The following is a 22,316-nucleotide window of genomic DNA, read 5'->3' as shown; positions in this document are numbered from 1 at the left end:
TTAAAAGGCAGGGAACAGTATGTTTCATACTTTCCATCATAATTTCTCTTTTCAGAAGAACAGGGTGGAGCTGATTGTGGCATGCTGCCCTGAATTCCATATACATGACTTGCCAGGCATTGCTCTGGCAATGGGAATAAACTGTTGCCTCTGAGAAACACACTAAAGTTATTTGGCCGATCAAACAAGGGGCATAAACAAGAGTTTAAAACTGTATTTTCAAAGTTATGCTTTCACAGCATTAGAAGCCTGTTCTGCATTCCCATCATCCTGGTGATGCTGTCATGCAAAGTCAAGGTGCGCTGGTTTATTGACTTTAGAGGGAGCTCTGATTTTTCAGGAGGGTGGAGCTAGATGTGTAGCAGCAGAAAAAACCTTTTTCTCCCTCCTACCCCAAAACAAATAGAAGTCAAAACACAACTAAGCATCAGCAGCAGTAATATTATTTATCAGGGATGCTGGGATGAAAGGTTGAATTGTATTTTCATTTTTTCCCCCAAATTATTCTCCAGTCTTGTGACTGGAAGTGTATGGGGATAACTCTGATGCAGGGTTCAGTTCTCTGTCATTTTGGTACTGTTCGTAGTTTCTTAGCTTGGAAAAGAGGTGAAATAAAAAAAAGATTGATCTTTATTTCAAGATTAAAGTTTCAAAAGCTTAAGATTGAACTTTACTTAAATTTTTTGAAGAGGTTTGAAAAGTTGTTATGTAATCATATCTTTCATTTCAACGGTAGTTGGAAACAATACTATCAACATAAAATGTTGGATTTTATCATATTTCTCTTTATATTGCAAGAGTAAATCTCTCTTGGGACAGCTAACTAAAATTTACAGGCTCAGAAAGTTTATGATTATTCAGGATAAGCTTTGGACAGGCCTATAACAACCTTGGTATGCGTTTTGTGCAAATGCAGAGCTCCTCATGTTTTGAAGTTTAGCCATCTCTGACATGGAGCAGTGGGGTCATTTAAAGTCTTTGTTGGTTCTAAAGGTAATGCAAGTTTTAGTCTATTTCTTGCATTTTCTTGGAAAGTTCAAATGTATTGGTGATGTAAGAACACAGATTTAGTAACATAGAAATAATCATAGAATCACCAGATTGGAAAAGACCCACCGGATCATCGAGTCCAACCGTTCCTATCAAACACTAAACCATGTCCCTCAGCGACTTGTCCACCCGTCCCTTAAACACCTCCAGGGAAGGTGACTCAACCCCCTCCCTGGGCAGCCTGTTCCAGTGCCCAATGACCCTTTCCTTGAAAAATTTCTTCCTAATATTCAGCCTAAACTTCCCCTGGTGGAGCTTGAGGCCATTCCCTCTTGTCCTGTCCCCTGTCACTTGGGAGAAGAGGCCAGCTCCCTCCTCTCCACAACCTCCTTTCAGGTAGTTGTAGAGAGCAATGAGGTCTCCCCTCAGCCTCCTCTTCTCCAGGCTAAACACCCCCAGCTCTCTCAGCCGTTCCTCATAAGGCCTGTTCTCCATCCCCCTCACCAGCTTCATCGCTCTTCTCTGGACTCGCTTCAGAGCATATTACTCGATTATTTAGTACAAAAATTGAAGTGCTTGTGATTTATAGAAAATGAAAGGGGTCGAGCAGAGGGAAGATCTGTCTGAGTGTCATCTGGTTGTAATGCCTCTATTGGTATAGTGAACAGGATAGGAAGAAACTACAAACTTCAACTGAAGTCTCGTGTGGACCCAGTGCCTGAAGAGGGACACTGCTCCTTGAGATGCTTTCCTGCTGGTTCTGCTTCATCATCCACATGTTCAGACCGGCAGCTTTAATCTGAGCTCTTCCTTGTATTTAACTGTTGTAAACATTCTTAATGTCATTGATAAATTTTTTTCATGCTGTCCTCTGGACGTCATCTTTAGAAGTACACGCCAAAGTTTTGAGGTTTACTTTAGTGGCTCTTCACATTGGTTTTGCAAAGTCAGCTACAGTGAGTTGCCTTTGAATGATTTTCCTGCTAGGGAATGCCTGTCACCTAGAGGGAGTGGAAATAAATGGAAACAATATTGCCAGAATTAAATAAGAATAACAGGAAAGAGTCTTGTTAATACAAATATTCTAGGGGAGAAACCAGGAAGACAGGTAGGGGGCAGAGAAGAAGAGAGGTGGAGAATAATCACGAGGTAAAAGTTGTGGCAGGCAGAAAGGGTTGTGAAGATCAGAATTGAAATTAGAGAAGAAAAAAAAAGGAGTAAAAATAGATAGATGGCAAAACAGAGCTCAGAAAAATGTAAAGGAAAAGACTGTAAAACCAGCAAAGCTCTATCTGTTCTTACAGATTTCCTCAAATTGTTCACTCCTGCTGTTTTAGTTTCTTTTCAGCCTGTAGCATGAGTCTCATAAAACTTCACTAAGATTATAATACAATACCTTGGCACCAATCTCTCTTGTTTATGTGTCCATTAGTTCAAAGCCACAGACAGGCAATTTATTGGGTATGAAAAATGTCACCTATGGCACCTTCATTTGCATCTGAAAATTGATTTTTGTCACACTGGGATTTTAGGACAACCTTTTTTGGCAGCCAACATTGCCACAAAGTATAATAAAAATAATTATGAGACCACAAAAGCAGGTAAGGTTCACTGTAAATTTTAAGTCTCTACAGAATTGTAGTTGGCAAGCTATTATTGATGAGATTGTGGAAGAGTTACCTGTGGTAATCCTTCTTGATAATTTAATATTGACACCTAAACTTAGGACATAACTTGCGACTGCTGGCTAAGTGTATAACAGCATAATCATACTTAATTATGTTTAGTCAAACATTCCAGCAGGACAGCAGAATATTAGAAATGTCAGTTGAACAACTGATCAACTACTAAGAATGAGAATTACTGAGTTATAGAATGTTTTTAAGGAAGTACTATAAAACACCTTTTGATGATCAGTTAAAACACGTTGCATACCTTAGCATTTTTGCAAGCGCTAAGTTAATTTATTTTCTGCTTTCTGATGTATTTAATGGTTGGACTTGATAATCCTAGAGGTCTTTTCCAACCTCGTAATTCTGTGATTCTGGCTCTTGGAGTCTGCAAGTTTTTGTCTCTTCATTGGTAAGATGGTTAATATACGTGGGAAGGTGTCATTGTGTGTTATGATTCTGAAGAATCCTATAAATTATCAGTGTTTGTTGTTCATTGGTTATTTTGACAAAACAATTACCTAGGGCAAGATATGTTTACATAACAAATTCCTCTAAAGCTGAATCAACCATACATGGATTATGCAAATGTGGTTTTTGTGGATAAATTGGTTTACTGCAGTGTTTATTATGAGAAACTTTTGTCCACTGTAGTACTTTATCAGCACAGAATAATCTACAGCTTCAGTTTCAATGGCAAAAAGACACCATTCTTTAATATGAATGCAGCTTTTAATCTTAGCTCAGGATGTTGGTTCTCTCCCTTTTTTTTTTGCCTTATTTAAAAGACAGGCAAAGACAGCAATTTATAAGCTCATATTCCTTAACCCAAGTCTCTGTATACAGTTACAAAGGAAGCAACGTACTGTTGAAAATGCATGAGCATGGTCTGAGTGAGATGCATCTTAGATAAGGGAGGGAGGAAAAAGAAGTGATTCTTTGGTATTTAAATAATGTGTAAGTTTTTATCCAAACAATGAAAGTATGCAGTGGAGAAATCTGGGTTTATTGAAGGCTTTGTTTTTACTAAAATAAACGTGCATTCTTTGGTTTTCTAATAAAATTCATGTTTAGTGTTTTAATACTACATGAATAATACTTTGGCATTTGACTTAATATTGGGAGAAGTGCTCAGAGTGTGACACCACTGCTGGCTGGTTTTGTGGAATGCCTTTTCTAGGATTTATGAGATAGGCACCTAAACAGTAAACAAGGACTGTGCTTATATATATTTCACATTCATTCAGTGCTATTTCTGCTAGCAGAAGGATTCAGTCTTAATCATGAGTTAGTCATAGTCCACCCAAAACTCTGCCTGTTTTAAGTTGGCACAAATATTTTACACTGACATCAGGTTTCAGCTGCTAGGCACGCTTTCTGTCACTTTGGACGCACTGGCATTCATCTTCAGCAAGGGTAATGGCTTGAAAGGGAGAACCAGGAAAGTTACTCAGAGACTTTACTTCATAGTGGGATGCGATGTATCTTTGCTGGCTGTCATGTGTGAAATCAGACCCGATACCTTTGTATTCCAACGTGGTGTTACAATTTGGCTAAGACTCAGACATATTTTCTTCCTTGCAAATGGTTTTCCTCTCCATCAGTCATTTCAGTTTGACTTTAAATATTTACTGGAGAAAAAAAATGCTAAATGCTGATACTTTCTAAGTTTTGCTCCATTGTTTTAGCAGTATTTCTTCCTCTGGGGTTTATTTGGTTTGGTCTTCATGACTCTGGCTATATTTTGAATGTAGGCTTTATAGTTTGTAGAAGTAGCCTGGATCACACTCTGAGAATGTACTCAGTAGCATAGTTTTGCCATATTTGGTTTTCTCCAAATGAAAGCAGCAGACTCTGCTAGTAAAATTCTGTATTTAGTTTTGAACTGATGATTTTGCTTTTATAAATTTTTGGATCCAACTGAGAAGAAAAATCATTATTGCCAGTGGAGAAACATTTCAGCAAACGCACAGTTATTTTATATACTTAAAAGAAGTAAAAAGGTGTGAGTTTCAACGTTTCTCATACTGACAGAATCAGCACAAAAAGATTTTACTGCATTTCTATGTAATCTACAAATAAATGCTAGTGAATACTTCTTTGACCTTATTGACCAAGATCTAGCTCTTACTATCAATGCGAACAAGGCTACTCGCTTCTCTTTCCGTGCTTGGTCAAAACTCTGAAAAAAGGCAAATAATAATTTACTTGAATCTCTGTGACTTTTTCCTAACCTAACTACCTATGCTTTGTTCTACAAAAATATAATACTAATCCCTGGAATAGTACTAATCAGTAGAAACTAACCCCATAATTTCTATGTAGATTGCTAATAAAATGAATTATTGCACAGGTTCTGTTTTATTTTATTTCATAGCAAGTTTATTCCAGACTTCCATCCCATTCTTTATCATCTTCCTATTTCTGTGAATGATCTTTTCAGCCAAATAAACTCCCTTGACTATGCTCTTCACTGATTCCATGCAATTCCTTTTTTAAAAATTGGTTTTTTGCTTGTTTGTTTTTGCAAATTATGCCCCTAGTTCTCCAAGTGGCACAAGCATTACTTCCCCTGTCAAATCATTCAGATCAGAGATAACCTTTTTTGTTTTCATCTTGTGCTGTAAATGTAATAAATCAAACCCTTGCCAAAAGCAAGTTTTGAATTTTATATCATGAAATTTGCATTTCATGCTCTGTTGCTTATTCACATAAGCCATCCAATCTGAAAAGAAAAATAATACCACATGACTTGTGTAACTAATACAGACAAATGTTTCTAAGCAACTGCCTGAGCAATCTGAAGATCAAAAATTACTCATCTGAGAAACTTGCATATAATGGTAGATAATGTATTTGTTCACAGATTTCAAGGTCTGTTAATGGACAGTGTGTAAACTGAAACAGAACCAAAACTGTACCCAATTATGAATGCTGCAATTTATTAGCCTGCCTCTGTGAGATAAGTTGATAACTTCAGAAAAATAAAGCTATATTAACCTAGGAAACTGATTCTGTACTTCACTCTACTCTGAAATGGTCAGGCAGTGGCAAGCAGTATCTTAAGCACTAAGCTGATAGCTGATTTTGTTGCAGTGCTATGTTCAAATACCAAAGAGAATGGTGCAAAGAAAGTTGAATAACATAAAGCAGAATTAATTTTCTTACATTCCTTAGAAGTTCTAGACTTCACAGAAGCAGCATGCTGTGCAGAACCTGATATATGCAATAGGTCTTTGCTCAGATTTTGAGGCAGAACATTTGTACTTGGCATGTGTGACGACAGCTGAAGAATTCATCTTACAAATTTATAATGTCTTTTAAATAAAACCCAGTCGAGATTCTTCTGGGGCTAGCTGCATGATGGATAATTACGAGGAATAGAGAGATTTTGCTGATTTAGGTCAAGCTGTGAGAACTCAGGTTTTTAATTCTAGAATTCTCCTGCTTAAATTCCAGTGTGTCAGTAAAAGCAGCAGACTTCACAGGTCTGACTTTAATGAGTTTAGTGACTTTGGGAGCAAGACAATGTATATAGGGAAAAAAACCCACCTTATCTGACAGAATTGAACAAATAAGACGTGAACAAAAAGATGAAGTGGAAACTAAGGAGTAGATAATATTCTGTTTTGGTTGAAGCTTATGTTTTTTAAAATTCATTTGAATGTATCATTTCATTCTCAGAATGACACTGGATTAGAAATCAAGGGACCCAAGTACAGTTTTTAGATCTATGGGGTGTAAATGTTAAAATAATGTGGTTCGTTGGAAAGTCCCTTGAAGCAATTTTTAGAACCATACTAAATTTGCATCTTCTCTTTCCCCTGTGAATGCTTTGACTGCTGAACTCTCTCTCTCTATTCAGTTGCTGCCTTTTAGTCAATCAAAAGATATGAGTGCTCCAACTCTACTCTGGAGATACTCAAAACTGGCCTGGACACATTTCTGTGCAACCTGCATTAGGTGAACCTGCCTTAGCAGTGGGGTTGGAATGGATTATCTCCACAGGTCCCTTCCAAACCAGGTCATTTATGATTTTATGATTCCTACAGACCAGAAAACCAGAGTAGGCAACGGCCAATGCTACAAAACCAAGGCAGCAGAATAACAGTGGAGATGCCAAACAGATAGCATGTAGTCTAGGAGTAAGTTGCATCTGTCTTCTCTTCACCAGGAAACTTGAATAAAACCTGTTTACTTGTTGTTTGTGTAGGTGGTGACTGTTCACATCCCACGAAAACACTCAGTTAAATGTCAACAGGTGTGAAGTAGGGAATATAAATATTTCTATGCTGTTATGGCTGCAGGTTGTTAGGGGAACATGCTCAGATCCAAACATATGAATTTTACTGATATACAATATCGAACTATCAATGTCATGTTTAATGTATTGTAAAGCTGTACTTGACTTTAGTTTCAGCAGTAATAATCTAGAAGAAAAAAAAAAACTACTTTAAAAAATTGTAAACTATAACTTCTGCCATTTTAGCACTTTTTCCTTAAGTATGTGGCAATAAATATTGTTAGTTAGATGTTGAAGCTCATGAATCACTGATCTGTTCCAGTATAACAATTAATTTGTTCCCGATTACTAACAGATACACTCTTTGAATTTTCCAAATTAGTCTTAATTGTCAACAGATGATTAAGGAGAAATGTGAATCAATTGAAATCTCCAAGTCTGTCTGAGTCTCAGTCTTACGTGTTTCACCTTTCTTTTGGAAATATTCTGCAAAAATAAATGATCTTTGATTTCCCACCTTGAAATATTTATGACAAAACCAAAACAATGTTGTTATATCTAACTAGCATATTTTACAAGTTTTGTAGACGCTGGATCAAGAAGCAAACTTTGAGTGAATGCCTGAGTTTTTTTAAGTATCTAGGTAGTCATACTTCTTAAAAAGTTGTTTCATTGCATGTGAATTTTTAGATAGCTCTTCTCAGAGTCAGAACCTCACCTGTGTATTCTCTTCTTCAGTAATACTGTGTGGGTCTTTGAGACTTTCCAGACTAATGAAGGATTTAGAATTAAGGAGCGTTGTCCTGTGAATTTAATTGAGTCATTGTGATGGAAACAAACAACAAAGGGCATGTTCAGGTTTGTATTTTCATCTTTGACAAATGCAGTCAAGTCCAGTACTGCTCAGGCAGTGATAAGAAATTGTCCATGAGACACTGTATCACCATTGCTTCATTTGTATCACAGAACAAAATTACATTTCCAATACCAGAAAGTTATTGTCTGTTAATTTGTTTGTATCGAAGAGTAAAAATACAGTCCAAGTTGTGAAACGAATTAATACACTACAATTTCTGCTCTTTGGACTCATTAAATGCCTGTTAATGAATTTGTTCTCAGTAACTGGACCAAGTAGTGAAGTGGATTAATGCACTAACATTTCAGTTCTTTCAACCAAGTTTCAAATCTAGCTTGCTGAATGAGGAGTTTTGCTGTAGCCTAGATCTAAGCAGGCATTTTGTCTTCATCCCAGACTATCATTTCATTTGTCAGTCTGGCAGCTTCTGTATAGGAAAGCACAAGAATGCCAGCTCGGAAGGGCCCCATGCATGCATAGTCAAGTCTGAAAGAATATATCGAGATTTCTTTGTTGTGCAGATCTATGATCTAAACATAATGCGTTCATTCCTTCTTTGCAGTCTTATGAAATATATTTTTACCAGGAGTCAATGCAGCCTTGATTTCTGGAAAGGAGGAAGTGCAGGTGCCTGACTGCAACATTACGTTAGGTGCCAGGGTGTACCAGTGCTACTGGAAAGAAAAGTATTGAAACTCCCTTCCAGTTAAACTGTCCATGACTACTGCAACAAGAGACAGACTTTTCAGACTCTTAATAAAAGAGGTCATGTTCTTCAGCATCAGGCAACTGGCAATTTTTTTTTTAATATCCGTGGCCATGTCTCCTACAGATTACATGTAATCTGTGCTGTACAAAAGATATAAGTGGTTTCAGTGTCCCCAGCTGACTGTACTTGGACAGTTCAGGTTGCCAGAATGTACATGCTAGAGGGGGTGAGGGGTTTTTTTCTGTTTTGTTAAATCTCAGGCCAAAGGCCTCATTTTCACCCCCTGCCTCCCCACACCCCAGGAATTCTATAGCATGGGAAAATAAGGTGGTTTTCTGTACAGTCAGGAGTAGTGATATGTTGTGAGAGAAGGAAGAGATGATGTTTAATGTATATAACTGTCCAACATGACATTAATTCTCATTTTAAATGAAAACCTGCTTTTATTTTAGGTATAAAAGAATGACGTGGAAGCTTCAGAACCCACGGGTCTGCTGGTAGCTTAACAAGGGACTTTGCTTTCTGCTGTCATGCTTCTTGAATTGGTGCTTATACCATGTGCAGCCAGTTTATTAAAATGCCACTGTTTTGATATAACAGAATTTAAGCATTCCTTGAACTGACTTGTGTGTCTGTGCAGTGGGAAATGGCAGGGCAGAGGAAGAGAACAGTAGGGTTCTGGATGTGGTCTGGTGGGATATCAGCTCTAGGCTGATCCATGGCATATGCAAATCTATTTGCTGCAGTACTTCATTCAAGTCACATCAGATTCCAATGAGAAAATCAGGGGCTAAATATGACATTATGAGGAGTTGCTGTTACTTTTCTCGTCTTGAATGAGTTGAAGAACCTGTACCAGAAGTGTTCCCAAATCTAATAAGATTTCAGATGTGACACTGACTGTGCTTTTGGTGGGGGAGAGGTAATTCCAAGACAAGAATTGCTCTAAAAAAAGCTTAAGAATACAAAAAACCCCAATAAATAAAATGAGATTACTTCAGTTTGGGTAGAATTGTATCAATAGTGTTCAAGAGAAACATTCAGAATGAATGTTAAGGAATTAATTTTTTCCAAAGAAAAATAAGACTTGCAGAATCACACTGAGATCTGGAGCAAGAAAAAGTAAGGTGTTATTTGGGCTTGCAGAATGTGCACAGGAAGACCAGAAAGATTGAGCAGAGTCTAGAAAAGAACAGGAGGATAAATAATCAATGTCTGGAATTAGATGAGGAGTTGTTTTGTTAAGGGAATGGAGATAATGAAGACATTGAGAGGTAACAAGGAATATGCAGCAAGAGAGCTTTAAAGAAATTGTAGGAGAGCAGAACTGAGAAGACTTTAATTGTAATCACAGCTTGGAGCCTGGTAAGGGGTAGGATGAAGTCTGTTTTATGCATCCATGCAGACATGAGACTGGGAGTGCAGCTACTAGATATATCAGAGTGTACATAACTTGAATATACAGTATTATTGCTTTAGAGTATCATGAAATTGCTTTTATGCAGCTCTATTATAATGCAATGCATTCCTTATCATTTGAGCAATCCAGAACATGGGAATAAAATGTGTTAGCTCAGACTGTCCATTCTGCAAGATGAATTTTCCATGCGACTTTGATTAAATCTCAAAAAGATCAGGTTTGTGAAAACTTTAAGTTCTTCAGAACTCTGCTGTAGTACTCTAGTACTATTTTCAAAAGCAGTTTGGTGTCTAACCTAATGGGAGATGCTTTGACTAGAAGAACAAAGTAAATTTTTAGTACAGGACTCTTCAAGTTTGTGTGCCTTGGCAATTGCATCAGCAAGTGCTTTCCTTATTTATGCTACATTTGCTTAAGGTGCAGCAGGTTTTGGGACATCTCTAACAATTTTGATTATTTGTTTTTCTGGTATGCTGTAAAAGCAGTCTTTTTTTTTTTTTTTTTTCACTTTCCAACCAGTGTAAGCACAGTAGAGGTGGGGAGAGGAGTATTTTTAATGACAATGAGTGGTGTGTTGTTGGTATATCCAGTGTAGACAGAGGCATAAGGTCAGCTGTTGTGTTTTTCCTTAAGCCTGTATTTGCAAGGCTGTTCGACAGATACAGTCAGAGCATATTTGGTTGGTTGTGTATAAGAGATACCTCATTATATTTAATGAGCAGTGTGAAACCTATATGAGATTTCCTGAAAGAGGGGAAGATACACATATGGGTCAAAATGAAAATAATACTTACTAAATGATGACAAGAAAAGTCTGGAATGTAAATCTTTAAAAAGAAAAGGCACTTGGTTGTCATTTCTAAATTTTTCTCAGAACATGTAAGTCCCATGGTTAACATTTACAAAAGGAGAGTTAATAATATTTAGTCTATTATCATCTTAGAAAAGCTTTTCCCTGACATAGAGTAAGGCAGGTGTGAAGATAAATGAAACAAACTTGAATAAAACAGGACTTTTTCATCACAAAAGATATTGCAGAGGTTCATGGCAACAATGGAATGTATCATTTCACACAGCAACAGTTTGGATTTGTCTCCGTGATAGCTGATACATTTTCATGTATGCTTTATAAAAAAACTTTAGAATAAATTAACATTAAAATAGTTATGGTTTACATGTGACCTAATGATTTGAACAAGAATAAAATTTTCCCTTATATATTCTTGACTCCTCTAAAGATAAAAGGATCCTCCATCCTATAAAATACCTACAGTACAGCTAGATGAATGGTGTAGTAGCAAAGCTGTAGTCTGTGATTATCAAGTGTCTAGGGAATTAATGGGTATGCTGTTTAGGTGCTGTAAGGATCTGCACATCTATGTTACAGTTATAACTGTAGAAACACCCAGTACAATTAAATTGAGTTCCATCAGCAATTTCCATTACCCAGATGTTTTATCTGACCATCCTTCACAAGCCTGGAAGCTAACATGCTCTGGAATACCTGTTTCCCTTTATTATGCTAGATTTTTGCTGGATTTGTTCTTCTAAAATATACCATGTGATTTTTAGGGTGACATTTACAGGCATTGAAGACAGACTGCTTTTGAGCAGATGTTTATGTCTTTGCCATTGACCTTTACAATTCTTAACTTTATTAATTGACTTGCTCATTTGTTTAAACAGTTGTTCTTTAACTTAATTGTGAAGCTCCAGAACATTTCTTAGATAGAATCATAGAATCGTTTAGGTTAGAAAAGACCTTTAAGATCAAAGAGTCCTAAATGCTACCAAGACAACGAATACTAAAAAAAATCAGTCAAGTAGCCAACAAACTCAAAAGCTGAGGAGTAAATTAAGTTAATTAACTACAACTTTAACAACAGAGCACTAGTCTGTACAGGATACTCATATTTTCATATTAATGGCATGAGAAAGTATTTTTCAGATTGGGCACCTGTTTGAGAAATACTTAGCTATTTATACTGCTCAGAACAACAATATTCTGATTATAGAAATAACATACATAAAGTGACTAAGTATTACAGCACAGTTGTGAAATTTCGGCTGAGAATTACATAGAACTTATTTCTTATTTCTTCTTAAGTTGATCTGCATTCAGCTTTAGGTTTTCATTCTTATATAGTGGCTTTGTTTTGTAAGAAGAATGATACACCACTGAATACCACATTGCATTCACCCTTTTGTACCATAAAGCTTCGTGCATAACAACTAAGTAATAAGAAACTCAACCACTTTTCTGGTCACCATAGTGGATTACAGATTGCTGCTCTAGTGATGTTGCCAACCCTTATTGTGACAAATTGATATCAGTATTCAGGTACCTTATTCCCATGACAAGTTCTAATGAAATTTTCTTTGCCAAGAATAATGGTGCTTGCTACTGGATAGTGACTAGGCCATCCATTCAAATATTCAAGTACGGCAGTGCCCCCAAGAACTCCTGGTAAAAAGAAAGAAAAACAAAACTGAGTGGAGAATTCTCAAGGGGTTTAGGGAAACTGCAGCTTGTATAGAATCACAGTTCGGGCAGGCTGGCAACTTTTGATAAAAGCCTGGCCTTTATGTTGAAAACTGAGGAGGCTGCGTTTATTGCTTGCTTTATGTGAGTAGGGAATTAAGATTTGTTGCCCATGAATCAGCATGTTGGGTGCTGAACTATTGCTGTACTGATTCCACATCCAGAAAGGGAGTCTAATGAACCTGAAAATGGGGTGTAAATACTGTCCATGAAATGGTGGACAGTGAAATGGTGGTAGGATTCTGATCAGATAATCAACTTTCCATGAAAGTAGCAACTGATAGTTATTACAGATGTTATATCGCAGCTAAATAATAAAATTAAAGAACTTGCTAGGATTTCTCCCCTACCATCTTTATTTTTTTTAAAAAAAAATGAGAAAAATAGATTTTTTTTATTTTTTCTGCATTTTTCTTAGGAAGGCGTATAATATAATATTTATACTTTCTAAATATTGTTTGAGATGGTTGTTTCTGGACACACGACTTAAGATTTTGTCTGTTGTACAAAACAGCAGGTGTGCGAGAAGCAGGTGGTAATCATAGCCATTGTCTCTCTGGGTGCTGGTTGAACACCACCCATCTGGGACATGACATTCTAAGCCCTCCATACTCCTGGCATATAAATATTTGTCTGGAGTTATGGCTACTACAAAGTAATGGTAGATGCTGCAGTATTTGATCCTTTGGTTGCAGCAAAGATGATGGAAAACTCCTTTTTGGGTTCCGCTTATGTCAAGAGGGAAAAGAAGACTCTTGTTATTATGCTAGCCTGATATTGTAAGAAAATTTGATGTAAAATTACCAACTCTAACTATGAGTTTCTATTTCAAGAAATTAAAAGGTGAATTCAGTAAAAATTATTATATATGAGTATGATGAAAATCTTTTCCACGTTCTAACTGTTGAATCAGGTTCTAAGTGCACGTGTTATTTCACGTCACTTGGCTTCTGTTTTGTATACTGGTTGAGGATCAAACCATCAGTTGCAGATGCTTGATATTAAGCCCAGCTGTTCTTCTCTTTCCATGTTCTTTACAAATGAGAAAGTCATGATAACCACAAAAAGCAGTGGAATTTTAAATTTGTTGGTGATGTACCTTGATTTTTGCTTCTTTTCTGTTTACCTGCATTTCTTAGTGATGCTTTCGGCTAATCATTTAATCAGTCATGTTGCCATTAGGCACTAGGGGATGATAAGAAAGAGAGAAATCATCATTTTGAAATCACTGTTTAAAAACCAGCTGTGGGATTTGAAGAACAAGCAGTGTGAAACACATTCTGTGGAGCTCTTACATTTCCGTGTGCAGTCTGCAGAAGCTTTCTTCACTATGCAACAGACTAATAGTGCTTAGAAACAAAACCAAGCAAGACTATCTTTCATTTTCTTTTCCAAAGTGAAGTTCAGAAATCTGAACTTGTGAAGGCTTTAAGTATTGCCATCCTGCTGCTTTCCTTTAGAACTTCACTTCCTTGTATTAATGACTGCAGTGTTGGCTAATTTAATATGATTTGGCTTCTTCTTCAATTTTTTTGCCTCTGGGAAAGTATGAGGATAACTTGTCACAAGAAAGTGATGAATTATTTCCTTATGTGGATCTATAACGAGAAAATTTGGAGACTGAGGTACAGAACAACCTGAAATTTCCTTTTACTCCTTAAAGTAGCTAGAAAGAAACATGAAACATTCAAGGTCAGGTGGAATGGGGCACTGAGCAACCTGATTGAGATGAAGTTTTCTTGGCTCACCACAGGGCAGTTGGACCAGATGGTCTTTGAAGGTTCCTTCCAACCCAAACCATTCTATGATACAGAGGGACGTAAATATGAATAAATGTCTTGCTCATTTCCAAAGAGCATGCATCTGGGAATTCTTCTTTTCATTTTTATGAGCTGAAGGGCAGCCACAAAGGTAGGAATAGGCATGAGTGAAAATTTTGATCAGTCAGGCACTGCTTCTGCTGAGTGCAAGAATTGCTGTTTCCTGTTATACTTACTGGTAGTCACTTTTGCTTCTCTTAGAAGCATCACAGACACATGCCAGTCAAACTGCCTGCTATGTTTACAGCATAAGTGATTTTGAAAGCTTACTGCTCTGTACAGTTGCTTTTGGACAAAATTCAGCCCTCTCCCTTCTATTTGACACTCGAAATGTTTTTATCTTGAACTTTCTCATGAATTTTTATCAGGGAAAATTCTTTGGGGAGAGGAATTGAAAGACAAAAACCGGGACCCAAGTGGCCTGCAGACTAAAAGATTAGAGAGAAGTGGCAAAGCCTTTGGGAGAGGGAAATGTTGTGTCAGGGTGAGCCTCAAAATGTTACAAAAATTAGCAGAATTGTGGCTAGGTGTTCTCTGCATAGTTCCTCCTGTTCTTTCACTTTATCATATCTACAGCTGACTGTTGAAGTCTTGAATTTCCCTTGCTGCTGTTTGTTGTCAAATTTGAAAAGCAGTGTTAAAGCTGGTAGAGGTAGAGTAGTATTTTGGTGATGATAGGCTCATTAGATGGGAGGCATCTACACAGATGGCAGCAGGAGCAGCCTGTGGAGTTCTTGACTGAGGGATGTCCAGATTGTGCCACCAAGAAACCTAGTTCAGCTTTCCAGCTTTGTAAAAGCATAGAAGAGGAATGGAGCTCTCCTTATGTAGTAAAGTAGCAGTTATTAAAACAACAACATGGGTTCCGGAACTGAATGAGAATCTTAGGTTTCTGCAGTTTCTGCATTAAAATTGCAGAGAAAATTGTTATTGGTATGATGTTAACTACCTTATTGGCATTAGACGTTTAATTCAGCGTATGATTTCTGTTGTAAAACTGTCCTGACAACCTGAATGCTTAGTAGCAACCTGAATATTTTTCAGTTTCACAATTCCAAGCACAGTAAAAATTTGTGTGTTTGTTGGTTTGTGTGTGATAAAAGCGGCCTGGGTGAAAGGGAGAGCTCTGGGAGATGGGCAGAGGCTGGTTTTGACCTTGGTAGTAACTGTGCTTGGAGAGGAGAGTTGCAGGGACTGTAGGAGAAAGCAAAAAGAAGAGGGTTGTCCCTGGGAAACTATAGTTCATACAGAGAGCACCAAACTGATCAGATGGCAGAAGGGGAGAGAAGGCAAAGGTGTGACAGAAAGTTTTCTAGGGGCCAGAGGCCACTGTGAAGAGTTTGCTGTAGCTCATAAAGTGCTGAATTACCTAAAGCTCAGCTAGAACTAAGTACTGCAGAAAATGCAGCAGGAAAAGAAAGCTTGTGTTCTTTCTGATGTAGTAGGATGAAGTTTCTTCTAACAGAAAGAAAAAGACAAACCACCCTACCAAATGAAGAAGAACCAAAACAATTCAAAACATCCAACACACAAACACTACTAACCGATAGTCTTATTTATAGCTGGGATTTTTTGCCTATCTTTATCATTAATTTATAAGATTTTGGTATTTTTTAAGAGCTCATTAGGTAGGGACAGTCTCAGCAAATTCACATGTAAGTTCTGTTTCATTAAAAGCCTGGACTGAGAAGTGACTGGGTAGATATGACTTGAGATGTGAAAGTTATGTAAGACACATAAAGTGTGACTTTTTACAGGTCTCATGCAAGTATTTGGGGTAAGCCAGACCTCATTTAAGATTTATGATTTAAGCAGGCATCAGGTTAAGATGGTAGACACACTCGCTTAGGTTTTAAACTAGTCTACAGGAGTACAAAATGAATACAGCCTATGTACAGTCACTGTAATAAGTGAAGTGATCTGACAGATTTAAACAGAGTTGACAAGTTGTCACATGTTGCTGGAAAATATAATAAAAACCCTAGACTCTGGCAGATTTTGTTAATTATATCTAAAGATGTAGGAATGAAAATAACAACTGACTATTATTTTGAAAGTCTTTGTAATCAGATCAGTCTTTTTCTTTTTCAGGATATCTTTAAGATAGAAGGCAACCTTGGAATTCCAAGACAAAAAAGGGCTATTTTGGCAACTCCGATATTAATTCCTGAAAACCAAAGACCACCATTCCCCAGATCTGTTGGCAAGGTAAGTCAACAAAGAACTGGGTCAAATTTGCTATTAAGTAATTGGTCTATTTATCTTGAATTTTTTTAATGTCTATCATGTCAGTAATAATGTTTCAGAAAACATTAGGAAACCTAAAAACTGAACAGAGAAGATTGTTTTTCTGTCTATATTATGTAGACAGATGAAAATGGCTTTGTATTCATGGCAGACTCTAACAGCATATATTCTGGGAGAAAGGGTTAGTCAAAGTTGTATGTTTTCATGCATCCACTGTCTTCAATAAATGTTGCTGCCTGCCTGTGTATGTTTGTGTTAAACTGGGTCTGAAATCTAGGCCAGGAATGTTATGAAGAATATCCCACTGCATAGTGTGGATTATCATGTTTCTATTCTCAAGACCTAGAAGGAATTAATAAGATATTAAATGTAAAAACATAATTTGTTAATTCCTTACTTAATTTCTAGTGTCCAAAGGTGAAAGGAGTACTTGCAGGTGCTATCGTTTTTATTTTCTCTTGTTTGCAAAGGTCTGACAAAGAAATGGAAAGTTTCTCATGTCTGCAGGTAACTAGATAGAACGGAGCTTTAACAGACACTCTCAATTCCAGAACTTCAGATACACAGCTCACATAAAAAACCCATTGCAATTACAATACTAATATGTGTTCAAATGACTGTTGAGCCACCAGAAGTTGTAATTGCATGAATATATTTTGCCTATTGACACTTGTGAAGCAGGAACCCCTATGCATCGTTCTTGCTATAGTAAGCGTGGTGATGACATGGTGGCCTATGCATCTGTGCAGGCTACTCTTAATTCTCTCTGGTATGATCACTGGAGCTGAACGGATGGCTCAAGGGTGGAATTTTACTCTGTGATCGATGCGTAATTTGGCCATCTGGCATCTAATCAGTTACTTTTATAATTAGGGAAGGTTGTTTTCCTATCAGTAAAAAGAAAGAATAATCTATGAAGATTTAATTTTCTGGCCTTTCCACATCAATAATTTATACTGATCTCATAAGTTTCCTTAACTTTTTATCTTCCAAAACCATTTCTAATGTGTCCTAAACTTTCTAAAGTAATTTCTGAAATTTTCACTTCAGTTTTCAGTGTTTGAGAATTAATGAACAATAACTAAAGTAAATAATTTTGGTTAATATATTAGTGATAAATAGGTAATTATTAATACTTTGGTCATACAGTTTTAAAAGCAGTGAGAGGTTGAAAATGGTTACTTATACACAGATCTATAATCTTTCTTTTGTGATGTTGTTATTTGATTTCTCCCTGTCCCTTTCCATCCCTGTTGCTTATGAACACTGAATTTTTAGATCTGAGGTAGTCTGGGAGTCTGAGTTGTTCTATAGAAGGATCTTTTATTTTGAGTTTAGGATGCTAGTCCTGGTGATGCAGTGGGGTGCAGGATTTTCTTGTATTTATTCATCACTACATTATGGGAATGTTTTGTAATTAAGTTAAGAGCTATGATTCTACGTATCTATTTGATGACAACTTTCAGACATACTTTAACGGTGGTGATGAACTACGTGATGGTACTTTCTGAAGTTCAATCCTTACACTAATGTAGAGCTCGAAGTACAGTAGGGTAATTGTGGAGACGGGCTACAAGTTCCATCTCTTCTTCCAGACATTAAGAGAGAACATCTACAAGTTGAGTGTTTTAATATAGGCTGAAAGGAATTGCTATGGATTTTATAGATTTATAATTAATCCATTATTCTGCTCTTTAATTTAAAGAAATTGTCCTACATAAGAATGAGTATTTTAACCATTGGCATTTAAAATCTGGGAGCCAGGAGTGGCCTGGTAAAACTGGCAGGACTTTTTATGTTTAGTGAAGGCCAGAAGACAAAGCACAGCACATGGTAAACCTTTTAGGAAGCTAGTGCTGAATGAAGAAAAAGCAAAATCTTGGGGTTTGTCAGTAAGAGAATTTTTTAATTTGTTACTTGGCTGTTTCATCCTTTTGGAAGGAGGGGACGTATGTTCAGATACATTGTGTCAGATCAGTGTATATGTCCTCCCTGCCTTTTATCTGGGCTGAAGGACAGTTAGCTGCCAAATGACAATTAGATGACAAGGCTGACCTAAACAAAAGCTCGAGAGAAAAAGGGGTGCAGGCTAGCAAACAGGATAGAAATCATTATGATCTGTGAGGAGGTGTGGTTTTTTTCCTCTTCTGAACTATGAATTTAAGGCAGAGAGAAAGCACAGCTTGTTTTTTAATGCAGCAACAGAAAAAAACTGAAGAGGGGAGGAAACTGAAGATATATGGAAGGAAAAGCTACAGGAAGCTTATTATATTTGAGTGGCTATCTGAAGCTATTTATATATGGTAAATTATATGCCTCATGGAAGAGAAGTTAAGAACTAAAGATGCATCAAGAAAAAATGTCAAATTCAGGCAAAAGTCTGAGAAGGTGATAGAAATTTTGGAAGAGGTGGTCACGTTCCATGAAACTTTGAAGACAACCTAGGGAGAAATGTACTGTAGATTACAGGATGACAGGTAAAAGACAAGGAATTCCAGTTTCTTGCATCGAAGTTTGATGATGTATAAGGAGACCACTCAGCTAAAGTATGCAGAAGTGCATACTATCAGTCTGTGCAGGAAAAGACACAACAGATGAGGATATAGAAGCAAGCAGCAAAACTGAGAGTGGTAGGATGACGTACAGAAAAGATTGGGAGGGAAGGCTGTTATTGATGAATAGGACTTAAGCAATAAAGACAGTCTTAATAAATAAAGCCATTTCTAATCCAGTAGGAAAAAAATGTTGGGATTAGAGGAAAAACAAGCTATGTTACTAGCAGAGTAAGATTGAGCAGAAATATTTAGAAGATCAGTTTGGTCAGCCCAGCACAGTAAACATTCTCTGTAAATCCAGAGTGACTGTAATGATTCAGGTGAAAGGAACACACTGGCATAAATAACTAATGGATACAAATTTTGACAGAAGACTACAAGAAAAGTTTCTAGTCCCCAGAGAAGAGGAACTACTTTTCCAATGGAAGTACTGAGGAGGGAATACAAAGTTTGATAAGTTTCTCAGTTGCATAATACAGCTGCTTCAGATCCAAAAGAGCAAACACCTGGAGATTTCCAGATATTATAACATTCTTGAAAATGTGTAATACCCTGCTGAGTTGGACCTGAATGGACTGTTGAAGATGTCAGAGTTTAACATCGGATTAAAGTCATGGCTTGGGTGAAGGAATGGCACATTTCTGACCTTCATGGAAAAAATATCAACCTACCTCAGCAACGAATGTAATGAAATGAATCATAGAATCATAGAATCACTAGGTTGGAAGAAACCCACCGGATCATCGAGTCCAACCATTCCTATCAAACACTAAACCACGCCTCTTAGCACCTCGTCCACCCGTCCCTTAAACACCTCCAGGGAAGGTGACTCAACCCCCTCCCTGGGCAGCCTGTTCCAGTGCCCAATGACCCTTTCTGTGAAGAATTTTTTCCTAATGTCCAGCCTAAATCTCCCCTGGTGGAGCTTGAGGCCATTCCCTCTTGTCCTGTCCCCTGTCACTTGGGAGAAACAACACCCCATTAAATTAAAGGGCATTTGATGCAAATATATGAATTATTAAACCACCGCATATTAATTTTTATTAGAGGATATGTATTTGATGATCTAACAAACCAGTAAGAGAAAACAGCACTTCAAATTAATCTCTTTTTCTGAAAGGTCTCTCTCAGAGCTTCTTATTTTTTTTTTAAATATTGATAGTCACACAGACCACTCCAACAGAATGCATTTGTTCTTTTTAAGCTAACAGAATTGTAATGAAAAGTCTTGTTAAAATACCTCTGTTTTCTTAAGGTCTTTAGGAGGAATTACACTTGAGCAGCAGATGTCTCAGAAAACTGGAAAATAGTATTTACCCATATTTTTCAGTGTTCGATGTCATTAATGAGAATAAGAGAATTTTAAAACATTTGAGGAATACTTTATAATCTAGTTACTATGGTTACAAGTTTATGGGAGATAAAACAGTTGTGTAGCAGCGATGGAATTAGATTTTCTGCCCAATATTGAAATAAGCAGTTCTTAATTACCTGCTTTATAATAAATCATGCTGATGACCTTAAGGAGACCACCAAACAGAAGAGATTTTATACTCTGAACTGTTCAGCAAAGTATGCTGTGCTTTAACTGTAGCTTGTTTGTGTTAACTTTCATCTTTGAAGTCAATATCTTAAACTGTGTTGCAGATGAAGGTAGAGGTGTAAAATGCCAGTTCCTGCCAGTAAAGTACCTATCTGTAGTAAATGAGACGAAATAAGACCCTGGCATTTTTCATTGACATGCTAACTGAATTTTAGACTCAAGTTTAAGGAAAATATTTGCATTATTTTTAGATGGAACAGCTATTTCATCTAATGATACCTGGTGTTAGATATCTCTGCATAATATTTTCTTTCTAAATGGTTTATAGTCATCTTTGCGAAAATAAAGCCAAAGAACCTTCCCAAAACTAAAGGCCTGTTCCAGCATCCTTGACCCAAATAAACCCCCAAGCTCATGTTTTAAGAATCACATGCAGGTTGTGATTCTGTCCTGGGCATAGTGTGAATGGAGGGTGTCATCAACAGCAGCAGCCAGAAAGCCCCTTCTAGGGATGCAGAACAATACTAGATCGCCATTCCCTAACTCTGCTTTCTGTAGTTTTCATGAAACTATACTGACATTTTTTTAAATTAACTTTCATCTTTGCAGTCTTCCAAGATGATTATATATCCTGAGTTGACTAATGAAATGTTCTTTTGATATCCAGCTTGACTTTTTCTTAGTTTACTTCAGTTTTTGAAATAACCACTTCACTTGTCCATCTTGGAAAATCTGTTTTCTTATTGAATGTGTATTTTTTGAGCAAAACTTTGATCTCTGCATTCTTCAGAGGGTCAAATTTTACCCTTATCAAGATGTAAGGCCTCATTCTGTAATCTCAGAATAGTAAAACAAACCTACTTACAGTAACAATTTCTTTTAAGTAGGATGACAAATGCAACAGACTTATCCAGCACTCCTTAGCAGTGTACTGTGTTAATATATTACTGGCAAGGTGATGAGATCTGCAGAATACAGGAGTCAGTGGAGACAACATGGCCATAGAAATTTTAAATCAATTAAAATATTTATTTAATGATTGTAAATGGATTTGTACTGCTTTAAATGCGATCCATTTGTTATCTGAACACTGTACCCTTTCCATTCAAAATTTTTGCTTTTTCATTCCAAATTATTCTTTTGCTTTCCTGTTATGCAAAGTCTGTTGTTAGCAAGTGTATAGTGTAATACAAACCGATATCCAAACAAATGACACTTTAGGAAGAAAAATAACTTATCCCTGCCAATTTACAAACTAAATAGTGTCAGACTGTCAACCTTGGTACTTATATTAACGGAAGACTTTATTAAAGGCATTTTGTGGACTGGACTGGTGAAAAATTTGATATTACTAGCCTTGGCTTGTTTATGTGGTATTAAGAAAAGATGGTTGGCAGAGCATTTCAGAGAGGAAAAATTATATGTATTATATCTGGCTAACCTGTAAGGTGGAGTAAATAGCTGTCACTCAGAGAAGCATAGTCATTTTCTTCTGACTAACAGCTGGATCTCTTCAATGAATAGTACCTAATTTTAACCTCCTTGTGTTTTGCACTTGGCTTTATAATACGAGTGATTTTTCTAAGTTTTTTAGAGTGGTGTATAGTAACAGATCAATATTTTTTTAATTATTGGTTTACTTCAATAAACATTTTTTTTTCTCCTTTCTAAAACACCTGTTGCTCCTTTCCAGTTTCCCTCTAAAGGCAACTTTATTTTTT

The 22,316-nt window shown here is 36.7% G+C and overlaps 1 protein-coding gene across 2 annotated transcripts in view; it reads left to right on the top strand.

Moving 5' to 3' along the window:
* Positions 1 to 22,316, top strand: part of CDH13 (cadherin 13) — a 447,506-nt gene that overhangs the window by 172,867 nt on the left and 252,323 nt on the right. For both annotated transcript variants that reach the window (XM_069868789.1, XM_069868788.1), the window contains exon 4: positions 16,342 to 16,458. In XM_069868789.1, the coding sequence (XP_069724890.1) occupies positions 16,342 to 16,458 (117 nt within the window). The remainder of the gene's footprint in view (positions 1 to 16,341; positions 16,459 to 22,316) is intronic.

This window comes from Phaenicophaeus curvirostris, chromosome 14, assembly GCF_032191515.1.
Source record: "Phaenicophaeus curvirostris isolate KB17595 chromosome 14, BPBGC_Pcur_1.0, whole genome shotgun sequence".
NCBI lineage: Eukaryota > Metazoa > Chordata > Aves > Cuculiformes > Cuculidae > Phaenicophaeus > Phaenicophaeus curvirostris.
Note: the sequence above shows the minus strand (reverse complement) of the source record. Positions and strands in the feature narration are given on the sequence as shown.